Here is a 13189-nt window from a genome sequence, read left to right as displayed (position 1 = left end):
AATAAAGAAGTAGGTATAAAGTCTTTTCGATTTGTCTAAATCCTCATATTGATAGGATAGTAATTGCAACATCTTGGGTATTTCAAAGGTTTTATTTAGTCAACTTCATCATTTAGCTTGTTGGCGATAAATATATGGTTGTGTGTATTTTGTTATTTTTTTTACCTATTTTGATTTGTTCACGTTATTGTCGTCAAATTTGAAATAAGAGTTAAAGAAGATATCAAATCGCTTAAAATTAAGAAAAATAGCCTCTGGTTCTCTTATTTTAGTAATTTTTGCATTCCAAAGTGTAGGAGTATGGGGAAAGTAATATAGCTTTGCGGTTATTTGTGAACATTTTTTTAATACGTTTAGCCTCTCAGTACTTTAAGTACTTTGATTGTTGCTTTGGGTGGCATGATAGTAGCTGCACGTGCAATGACACGTATACAGGTAAAAATACAGGTCGTTAGACACAAACGTACAAACCAGTTCAAAAACACCGACGAAGCCACTTTACAGTACCTCAAAAGTCTTCTACTCACAATTCTGTTTCGCAACTGTCTATTCAAAGTTCAAAAAGCATCACTTCGTGGAAAAATTAACAAATTTACGGAGACACCTGTAGGTACGTCCACTCGCTTACACCGTCAAACCCGAAGTCTATTCCAGGAATATTACTAGTGGACGACTCCGAAAAGGCTTTACATTCAGTTTCTTGGGATTTTATTGATAATATTCTTCGTTACTTTAATTTTGGATTGGATATTAGGAAGTGGGTAAACTATTACTAATGTTTTTTTCTGTGGTTAATTAGGTGGGTAACATTTTTAGACTAATTAAATTAATATCCATCGTGGTTGTCGTTTTTATATTATGTGTTGAAGTTCTAGCTGCAAGAATTAGAGACAATGAACATATCAAAAGTATACAAATTGATAATGTTTCTATTTTAAATGTGCAATATGCTGATGATACAGGTCTGATTCTGAATGGAACGGAAAAATCGCTCAGGGAATCTATTACTGAACTGAATACTTTTGCTAATAAATCAGGGTTAAATATTAACACCAGTAAGTCACAGGTTATTTGGATAGGAAGTAAGAAATATAGCGAGGAAACGTTTCTTTCAGAGCTAAATCTACTTTGGGGTAAGAATAAGTTTACTTTTTTAGGAATTGATTTTTCTGTTAACCTCAATGAAATTCCTGGAATGAATTAAGGCTGACATCCTTAATAAACAGTTCTTGTCTGTATTCACACCATCAAAACATATCTCGGATACTCAGCCTGACCAGACTACAACCACAATCTTCCTCATGTTCCACCTATTGACGATATAACTTTATCTCTGCTAGTGGTGTCAACAATCTCTTCCTTAAACTTACAAGGTCACTGGTCCAGAGTGTACTAAACCAAAGTACTTCTGAAACACATAATTGCAAGCAGGAAATTGTCTCGCGCAAACAGTCACAATCCACTTTATCCCTGTCAACATGGCATTAGGAAATTTCGAACTTGTAAATCTCAATTCTTTTTTTGTTTTAATTTTTTTTAATTTTAATTTCAAAAGTATTAAACAAAGTCAGCCAAAGGCCACTCTCTCATAAACTCAAACAATATAGGATAGTGAGTAATACAATCCACTGGAACGTTCTACAAAATATGATTAAGACTGTAGCCTCCTCGAATGTCATAGTTACTTCCCTTCGTTCCCTCTGTCAGAACAATCTGTGTGGAAATGGTTTTTGATTTCAGCAAAGTTATTGAGGTATTATTCAGTCGGACGGGGTAAAGCCTACCTAGACATTTTCTACATGTATTTCTGAATTCGTCAGGTCATTAACTTGGTCAATACTTGGCCACTCTCGTTTATGAAACACTCATCGGAAACATAAAACATTTCTTTTAAAGCAAAGGTGTGTGCATTGAGATATCCTGAAGCCAAGTTTTGAAAGAAATATACAATGTGGTCAATATGTCCATCTTTATCTAAGTGAAGGATATAGTAAAAGATAAAAATCTAACCCCGTGTAAAACACAATTGTATAATGTCAAGGAGCTCATTGTAATATTATACACAACCTTTGCACGTCATAACACACCAGCATAACGGTATTCTGTACTCTCTTAACAAAGTGGGGTACAGCTACATGTAATTTACATGGTATGAAACATATTCCAGTATTTTAATTGATATATTTAGGCTGAAAGTCTACCATTGTATATATATTAACATAGAAGTGTCATGTATTCGATTCCTTCATATGTCATTAAGATTGCATATCATTAACTTATAAGTAAAAAAATATAGATATGTACTTAAAAGAGATTATCCTGATTGCAAATGATAGCATGTGCAAGTGTATTATAAATTTGGTAAACAATGCAAAGCTAAAAAGATAACTGGAACTAAAAACAAGCAATAACTGATGAGTAAAATAACATTTTCTTGTGTTACTAGGGTGATAATATATCTACAGTTAAGTTAGCTAGTCAATTTATAATCAAGATCACGCTTTACTATCGGTATCACATTGTAATTACGTCATTATTCTTTGTGCTACCATGATAATAAGAAAATGACCTCTGCCAATCACTTCCTTTCCAGTGGTCATCTCCTCACGGATTGGCGTTATTGACGTGATCACGTCTTAGGTTCACTACGGTATCCACAAATTGTTTCTACGATCAACCTTGAAATCAGCTTCTCTGGACGTGGATCCAGTCGTCAAAGGACAATTTACTCGAATTCAGCTTATATATACAACATGGTGTGTTACAACCCATTTTGAAAACATAACGTTCTTTGTAAAAAAAAAATTCAAATCGCGTTTATTTTGGGACAAGTTCCACGAACTTTGAAAATAATTTCCAAATCAAAGCATTTGATAAAGTTTTTGATTCGAATTTTTTTTTTTTTTTTCAAAATGCATATTTTTTCAATGTTTGTAACAATGGTGTTTATTGTATATCTTACATGATAATGCGTGATATAAATGGCGTATCATATGTATACTACACGTTATTCATAAAGGAATTCTTGATTTGTTGAAAGCTGTTATACACACATAGCCTAATTACAAACAACTACAGGACATTTCTTATACAATAATATATAGATAGGATATTAGACTAAAATGTGTCACTGTCTTGACAGCAGTTGCAGGAAAGCTCAGTCCCTCTTCTCAAACTTGATCCACAGCCCTTCCTCAGTTGGGGTGTTTCCCATTTTACTGATCTTTGGTGGGCACTGTGATAAAAATCAAAATTACAAACATTTCGAAATTTGCATACCAAACCTAACTTCATACTTATGTAGGACCCATCAACTGATACACTAGAAGACAAAAGCATGACATTTTGGACAAATAGCATTGATTTTCCTGCTTGAAACAAAGTACATATATGTTTGTTAATCAAGAAAAACCTTACATAGTTCTGTCTGAATACCTCTAACCCATCCCCCTCCCCGACTTCATGGCTTAAATAATGTAAATTCGTGAAGTAAACCGTTATGAACATTTATCATTGGTTATAGCCACTGTAAAAGTTGACTTATATGTATAAAAATGGAAAAGGTTTTAAATCAAATAAACGGACACTGCTTCTGCAGGTGTTACTTATTTCAATAACTACTAAACAGAGCGAAAACTGGCAGATACATATACATGTATACGAGAAAGTTTAAACAATAAAGTACAGTTCACACGATGAAATGTAAGTTATCTTATTATTGGAGTTCGTGATCAGTATGTACACACTGACGATTTTGTAAATGTACGCTCATCGTTGACGTGACGTAGTAGCGTTACCAATATATGAAGACAAATAAATAATACAACGAGTTGATTTCAGTTTCACTTACATCAGTTCTAGCAGAGCGGACTGGCCTGAAAGACTGCAGGACTGAAACAATGCACATTTTTTGTTCCATCACTGCAAGCCGCATACCAATACAGTTACGGGGTCCTGCGCCAAATGGGAGATATGTGTAAGGGTCCCTGTCAGCTTTGGCCTCCTCGGTAAACCTAGTAATAAGAAAGAGTGCCCAGCATGTTTAAATGAGAACACTTTCTGATCACTTAACCTTTAAAGTGTAAGACGTACATCCGATAGCCAATAACAAATTCAATGCCTTGTCATAAAGAAATATTTCTCTTGTACATCCTGTCAATATGTATCAATATTTTTATTATGTTTGTTCACAAACTTATAAGCATCAATATATCTGTTGTTACTAGTAATCTAAAGGAATTATTCAATATTTTAAGTTTCATTATCATTCCCAATAAACCAATCATAATCTCAGGGTATTATATATGGAAGTACAATACACATTGTAACAACTAAAGCTCATAAACAACTTTTATATAATACCAATTTATAACATTTGTCTCAAGTTCTCTAAGTATTGGAAATGAACTTAGAATGAATTTGAAATACAAAAAACATGAGACTCTGAATGCAAATGACATTTTTGTCTTCATATCACTTGAAACGAAAACTATGAAGCAATGAAAATGGAGCAAAGGATTCTTATTTGTAATTGAAATTTTACAAAATAAAATGATAAAAATGGAATTACGATAAGTCGGTTTTGAAAAAAAGTAAAAGGAATAATTAGTATTTTGAATACAATTTGAAAGTATTGTATTAGAAAAGTTTATAACATTAACATTTTGCAAAATGTATTTTAGATTAAATATTGCTTTAAACGAATGTGCGTTTTGAATTTATGAGAAGTTAGAAGATTTTTCTAGAAAACAGCATCTATAAACTCAAAACAAAAGCAACAGCCCCCTCCCCCTTTCAGAACTACTGATCGGAGACATGGACTTGTATAATCTATATTAGGTAAAGATCAATAGTTGGGGTAACGGTAACACTAATGGTACTTTAGAGGTCAATAATCATACCGTTCTGGGTCAAATTTCTCCGGGTCAGGCCAGTATTCCGAGTCCATATGAATAGCTCCTACTGGTATATTTATAATCATGCCTTTAGGGACCTTCACGTTGCCAATGGTAACATCTCGACTTGCTATCCGGTCAATTCTAAAAGCAACAGTAAGCATTATTATAACGACGATCAACAAAAGCAAGGGATATGGATGTTTGAAACCTTAGATTATGTCTCAATTCTCTTTATTAAGTTTGCTGTTATAAAATAATAAAATTAAATAAATAAGACAAATACGCCAAATTACTACGTATGTCGTACAGATATCCGTCATATCTATATTGACGGAAGCACAAGCGTGCATAATTTACAAAATTACAACTAAATATAGTTATCACATCATAACATGGAATACCTTTTGCAGTCCACGTTACATAGTTACCTTGAACAAGTTAAATGTTTTGTTAGTTAGTGCAAGTAGCTGCTAACTTTCTGAAAGTGTATTTCAGTATCGAAAAGAGACTTCCTTCATTTCAAAATACCCCTTGATACATTATACTAACATCTTATCCAGTATGAACATTTGTCATTAAGAATCGTTGCAATGCAGTTTTATACTAAAACCTTTTTTTCACATTTATCGTTTGAAAGTTTTACTACAAGCCAATCACAATTTGGAAGGTTACCTTTCTTGCACACTGAATTGAACTTAGGTTATTGTTTGAGGATTACTGGCATGATCCTTTAATTTTCCTTCCCTATTTACTATATTTATTGTAATGCAAATTTCCCCCCAAACTACTAGTATACATGTATGTATTTTCACTTTAAAGCTTGATCATTTCTTTCAGCTTAAAGATGCAGTGCAAAGAAAATAGATTTCACTTGAAAGTTTGGCGGGTTCGCATGGAGTTCGCCTTGATGAGAAATGATACAATGATGCTTTACATTATGAAGGTTTAAATTGTAGATGCATTTCTAATATTTTACAATAATCACTACATGCATTACTTAATGCCACGCCATGGATAGATCGATATATATAATAAACTGATGTAAGAGTACAAGCATAATTGCACAATAAGCTAGTTTTATTGATAAATGCGAGTTTATCTAAAACCTGTAGTAGCTAGGACTATCAGAATTTCTGGAGGAAAAAAGTAATCCCGAAACCAATTTCAGATATGACGAGCTCATAAGGCAGCTAGTACCGTTGAAACTCCTTGTCTTGAAATTGTTGAAGTCGAAATTTCGATTGAGTCTATGTAATGTCCAAGTCTAGCATAAGCAGAGTACCATGTTTACGGGTATTACTCGTATACTTTTCGAATTACTTCGGCAGCATAAAATATGTAAGAAATACAAAAATATATACTTTTCATCGATAGTATTAATTATTAGTCTACTTTTTATTTTCCCCCTTTTTGTAAAAGTGCGAAATGTGCGAAAGTAATTACTGCGGTACAAGTTTCACTATGAATGAGTACGCGTTGTCCTATCTCACCATTCTATAAATTACGTATTTGCCTTGACTTTGGTGCAAGACGAACGATAACAGCTTTCCTTCGAATAATGCACTGTCATATTTAGACATGGAAAATGATTATTGCCAATAATGGCATCAGCAGCTGCAGTTTACGTGTAAACATTGTAATCAAGTATATGGTGGTATCCATACCTGGATCCAGGGGGAAATATTCTCAGGGTCTCGTCAATAACCATGTCCATGTATGTTAACTTTTTGATATTATCAAAGTCGGGGGATTCCTGAAACAAATAAACAAAAACCGAAAGCATTTTTATTGATACATAAATCAGTCCAAACCTAACTGCACTACCAAAGCAATGGACACAAGATTTAGTATACAGCATTCAGTGGTGTATAATCAATTAAATATATAAACTGCATTACCTTTCCCAGATTATCGTCGATTTCCTGTATAACCTTGTCACAGATGTCTTCATGTACGGCCAAGTGATAAAAGACGAAAGTCAAGGTAAGAGCTGTGGTTTCATATCCCGCAAGGAAAAACAGAAGTGCTTGAGACATAATCTCCTTGTCAGAAAGAGCTGAAATAACACACATAAACTAGGCTGTACATCATAAAACGAATACACATATACATAATATGTTTTATTCATCGTAGCATAGAAAAGATGTCGCCAAATCATAATTCCTTCCCAATCAAAAATGGTAAGAAAGTAAGATAAGCCAGATATGTAACATGTCATGGTAGGATTACCACTGTATTACGCTAAGCTGATGATCATGGCAGTATGCAGTGACCCTACATAGGGAACAATCAGCCAACTGAAAAACAGATTTTTGAAAAGACCTCTTTGTATGGAGGACTGAGCACAGAAAAAAGTTGGCCGCCACTGATTGGCCAGTAAGTGCCAAAACAGATATATATCCAGAGTAATATTTTTTCTATGAAGTATGATGGCATGGTTGACCGCTTCTATTAAAACACTACTGACCATTTATATATAACCACTGGTATTACAAAATGTTTTGTCTATTCATGAATGAACACTTGCATTGCTAGATTACTGACCATTTCGTCCAGATGACCATTTACCGGTAGCCATGTTCTCAGTTTTAGGTGACTCTTCATTAGCAGCCTGTGCATTTGCCATGATTTCTAAAAAGTCTGTATGGTTCTGCAAAATATAATATGTCAGTTGAAATAATGCTTTCAATTGTTAGTTACATACGCAACGCTGGGTTTCTATGCAAACGCCGGGATATTTCATCTCCACACAACTTTCATATAGCGTCAGTTATTTTCCTTGTAAACTACGTGTATCATACAATACAGATATATACGAATAACACAGCTATAGTATTCGAATTATTTCTCCTATTCACATACCCCTGGATTTTGTCGCCTTTCTTTCAATGCCGCACCAGTTACAGACACAAAGAAATCTGTTGATTTTTTTGTCAAATTGATTCCGATGAACTGGAGGAAGCGTGGAAGCCAAGTTAGGAAGGGAAAAAACACTAAAAATAACAAAACATAACATAGATACTTTCTTCGAAACAAGACAATAAAAAATAAGGTAAATGAAATAAAATGGAAAAATAGATTGTATCATACCATATGTTTGTCGTTCTTGGACTCCTCAGTGATGTTAATGACCTACATGTAATTAGAAATATCTGGTCGAAATAACTGTCAGAAAGCTGAAGCTGAAGACCGTACATTCTCCAAATTTTGATTTATTTTAAGGAACGCTTTTAAACTATGTATTTTCGATGTGCATGTGTATGTGCGGCCCTGTGCCACTATTCAATCAAATTAAGACATGATATGAATGTTATAGCAAAGCCAGGGGACTACAACTCCACTAGCAGTGTCTGTCATACCCAATATCAAAGATCGCACAAAAAGCACACACGTATATCGAAGCACAAGTAACTGTCACTTATCATTTGAGTTTCTTTGTGAAAACATATGCTAATGTTTTGAAAGCGATAAGAGTTATTTCTCAAGTTCATTAATACTCGTCGTTATGTATTGGGACTTTCATCAACGCATTATTAAAACCAGTTACAGGCATGTAAAAATGTATTTTCTTATTGTTAACATATTATAACACACAAATATTGAAATTTCACTTATTTAAGTACATTGAATACTCAGAAGGATACTCCAAACAAAAATGAAACTTCATAAAATTCATAAAAATAAACGGTATTATTTTGTTTCGTAAAACAACACAAAGTATGCCTTTAAGTTCTAATTCAAATTGCAAAAATTCTTTAACTTACTGTATATTGCCAACAACACTCCTATGATTGTAGAATCTGAGTAGGTTTTGGCATGCTTTATAAATGGGTCGTTTGGATCTTTTTGAGAATTTATTTCCAAACCAAATGATGTTCTGGCAATGACATCCAGCGTAAAGGCACCAAAGGTTCTACAAAAGAACTGCTAAGTATTACACTCTACTTATGTCACTGCTACCTCAAGGTCTATGACGATACGATATGCAAATGCAATCAAATATACCATAAACATGCATGGTAAGATCAGATTAGTAAACTCTAAAAAATATATATTGATATACGATATACTATAAAGTTGTATGTTTTGATTAGATTTTTACATTTTGCACATGTCCTTTTTTTCATTTCAATATTAATTTGGATTGTGTTCACAGGAGTATAGATGCAGCCTGGACTACATGGCAAAAACCTGACGTCATTTGGCGCCATTCTGACTGCTATTATGAACGTAAACACTTTCCATGTCGTCTCAGATAACACGCGTTGTAGGTTTACGTTAATCATTGAGCTGATTATAATTTTCAGAAAGCTTATCCAGTATGAAGACAATTTCAATTTAGAAAAAAAGGCATGATAATGTTTTAAATAATATCCGGAATACAAATCGAGCCTAATTTTGTTTATCTGTCACCTATAATGCAATCATATTGACAATAAAAACAATCTTACTGACGTTCAATGGTGAAATGTCCATCAAGATCAGTGCCAAAATGTAAAAAATAAAGTATTAGTGCCTACAAATAAAGATTTGTAGGGATTTAATTTTTCAAAATCTGCTTTTCTCCTACAGAGTTATGAATTGATATCAGCGTTAAGGTCACATCAAGGTCATACAAAAATCAAGATCAATGTTGAATGAGATTTATATTACATTACGTCTACATGAGCGCGATATCAAAGTTGAAAATACTGTTAAAAGGAAGTCAATTACACAATATCCGTAAAGATTATCCTGTACTATAGATATATATTCATAACTAGATAAATTAAAAAAAACTTACTTATTTAAAAGGACATTGTGTTACTTAATAATTACTAAAGTCTTAACTCCCAGTGTATGTCATTACGTACTAAGCTAGAAGAAAGTTCAGACTTAATACCGATTTACTTCACCAGACACAACACTTAATATTTCCCTCGTGGTTAGAATTCGCGCAATAATCAAAGAAATCATTTTAATTTCATTTGATTAAATGACGTCATCCTTTTAGAAATGGATAAAAATAGAAATTTATTACTATCAGGTTACAAGACATCGTAAAATAAAATCAAGAAATCGGTCGTTTTGGCAACCAATTTAATTCATCACCACAATGAGGTAACTTACTCTTTCAAGTTAGTGTCTTCATTATTATTTGCCTTCGTTTCTAAATTTTCCAACAATATGTCTTGTGCTTGCCTTATAAGTGGTTTCATCTGAAACATTAGACAAAGGCAATGGATATAAATACGATACATGTAGTGTCAAATAAGAATAAATAAACAAAGTGTCATACAATACAGCAAATCAATTGAATACTTTGAAATAGGTCATGTGTCAACTTGAGAAACGTGCTATTTAGGACAACATTTCTAGGTCTGTGTTACGAATTAGAAAACACAAAGGGAAAAGGAATGCATCAAATATCCATCGACATAGTCATACCTCTCTTAGTTTTTTTCCGCTGAAGGTTGGTGTGATAATGTTTCTCACAAATCTCCAATGGTCATCTTTGATGGACAAAAGAGATTCTTGTATCATCGGGTCATCCAACTGATTAAAATCCTGAGATAACAATATCATGAAAAATGTTAATATACCGTTTACTTGTCTTATAAAGTATCAATTCACGTCTTCATCTGAACATATTACTTTATTATATAAAATGACTAATCAAATTATGTAGCAGTCAGTACTGTGTGCCATGTTTGGTTACGATTCTATCAAGTTGATTTTTATAAATTCATTAACTCCATTAATGATGAGTTTGATACCTATTATAAACAATTCGGGAAGCAACAGAATTAAAAAAGACACCTCTTTCTTGGTATTTACATACAATAGATCAGCACTATCACCTTTTCGAATCCTAGTCGGTCGTTCTACTGCACCAGTGATGGAAACTCGTAAAAGGTTCTTAATTATCTGAAAGCAAAATGACGGTACAAACCCTCCTATTGACAAAACTGTTGAAATCCTTGACAAAAATGTCTTTTAGTAATTTCGGGTCAGCAACAAACAGGGTAGGAAACTTCCCTTCAAAAGTCCTAGTGAAGGAAGAAAAGGCAAGCATTACCAATCGTAACATGGAATGTTAAGAGAGATAACATTTTAATCAAAGTTTTAAACTACTATATGCTATGTGGAAATAACTATTTAATATCCATGTAAAATCTATTTTTCATATCGTTCTGTATTGTAAATGAATCTTTAAATTTACAGTTAAAAGAAATTGCATACAGCTTTTTCACTTACCCAAACATTTTGCCATACTTCCTGTAAAGGTCAATCTCGCCCTTAACTATGCCCTGTAATAAAGTCACTGAATATTAATACGTAAAGCTGAAGATTGTAATGTTGATTAATTTTACTGCTGAATCAGGATAACATAATGTCATACTGACTGATTTTATGCACACGAAACGAGTTAAGGTAATGTACTACTTTGAACATTAGATAGCCGCAAACACTTACTCATGATCGGAGACAAACGATGTCCAGGTTTAAACAAAAATGAAAACTACTGATTTTTTTTCATTTATTGAATTATAAAACAGGGTCATCCGTGTCTTAAGTTGGTAAATAAATACAAACATCTTTGAAGAACAGCCCCAAATTTCCCATGACAAGGGTTGGTTTTGGACCATCAACGCCCATCTTTTTGAAGATATTGTAATCCCAGGACATGTACCTATAAATAAAGTTATCGTATCAATGATGATTTACTTTACAAGTGACATTAATACTCGTGCAATAGCTACGACACAATTAATATTGGGCAACAAATACATACCCAGTACATTTGTAAATCAGGATATTGATAGTGTACGATATAATCTCATATATACGTATACATTAAAACATTTTTCATGCAAATCTTAATTACAAACAATTTCAAACTGATACCTACCTTTCCCCATACACTAAATCCAACATAAAGAACCTATCCATATGTCCCAACTACGTAGATCTTAATATATACACAACATTGAGGGTCCACCCACCTCTCCAAACACCCTACATATATAATACATACATAACGTAGATGGTCTACGAACCTCTCAAAACACCCTACATATATAATACATACGTAACGTAGATGGTCTATCCACCTCTCCAAACACCCTACATATATAATACTTACATAACGCAGAGGGTCCACGCACCTCTCCAAACACCCTACATAAATAATACATATGTAACGTAGATGACCTATCTACCTCTCCAAACACCCTAGATATATAATACTTACATACTTAGAGGGTCTATCTACCTCTCCAAACACCATACATATATAATACATACGTAACGTAAAGGGTCTATCCACCTCTCCAAACACCCTACATATATAATACATACATAACGTAAAGGGTCTATCTACCTCTCCAAACACCCTAGTTATATAACACTTACATAGTGTAGAGGGTCTATCTACCTCTCCAAACACCCTACATATATAATACATACATAACGTAGAAGGTCTACCCACCTCTCCAAACACCCTACATATATAATTCATACATAACGTAGAGGGTCCACCCACCTCTCCAAACACCCTACATATATAATACATACATAACGTTGAGGGTCTACCTTCCGCTCCAAACACCCTACATATATAATACATACATAATGTAGAGGGTCTACCCGACTCTCCAAACACCCTAGTTATATAATACTTACATAATTAGAGGGTATATCTACCTCTCCAAACACCATACATATATAATACTTAGATAACGTAAAGGGTCTTTCCACCTCACCAAACACCCTACATATATAATACATACATACATAACGTACTGGGTCTATCTACCTCTCCAAACACCATACATATATAATACATACATAAAGTTGAGGGTCCACCCACCTCTCCAAACACCATACATATATAATACATACATAAAGTTGAGGGTCTATCTACCTTTCCAAACATCCTAGTTATATAACATTTACATAACGTAGACGGTCTATCTGTATCTAACGACTTTCTATTGTTATTTGGTACTTACACAACGTATGCTATTATCGTAGCAACAAGTAGAATGAGTAGTTGGCCCCATATGGGGATATCCACCAGTCCTAACACCAACATTTTCTGATCTGATGATCTTCCCCCTGTAGTAACAAATCATTCCAACATTATTACGACTTGAGGTGTTTACCTCTATATACACCATACACTTTCCTATTGGTACGTATCTGTATGGTTATGTTTGTGGTGTAGATTGTGTATGTGATGGTGGAGATTATGTCCTGGTTTATTATCTATCGCAGATGTATATTTTCTTCAAAGTTAACATTTTGAG

The 13189-nt window shown here is 33.6% G+C and overlaps 1 protein-coding gene across 1 annotated transcript; it reads right to left on the bottom strand.

Moving 5' to 3' along the window:
* Positions 1-3038: 3038 nt before the first annotated feature.
* On the bottom strand, positions 3039-12975 carry LOC132544757 (cytochrome P450 3A24-like). The gene is made up of 14 exons (XM_060208407.1): positions 12893-12975; positions 11475-11571; positions 11136-11188; positions 10831-10927; positions 10326-10445; positions 10008-10096; positions 8663-8811; positions 7761-7891; positions 7443-7548; positions 6797-6954; positions 6563-6651; positions 4902-5039; positions 3851-4013; positions 3039-3235 (listed from the first exon to the last, which is right to left on the bottom strand). The coding sequence occupies exons 1-14, from the start codon at positions 12973-12975 to the stop codon at positions 3158-3160; spliced, it is 1551 nt and encodes a 516-aa protein (XP_060064390.1). The 3' UTR covers positions 3039-3157.
* Positions 12976-13189: the final 214 nt, after the last annotated feature.

Source organism: Ylistrum balloti, unplaced genomic scaffold, assembly GCF_031769215.1.
Source record: "Ylistrum balloti isolate Yb309-2 unplaced genomic scaffold, AGI_CSIRO_Ybal_v1 Utg369808, whole genome shotgun sequence".
Taxonomy (NCBI): Eukaryota; Metazoa; Mollusca; class Bivalvia; order Pectinida; family Pectinidae; genus Ylistrum; species Ylistrum balloti.
Note: the sequence above shows the minus strand (reverse complement) of the source record. Positions and strands in the feature narration are given on the sequence as shown.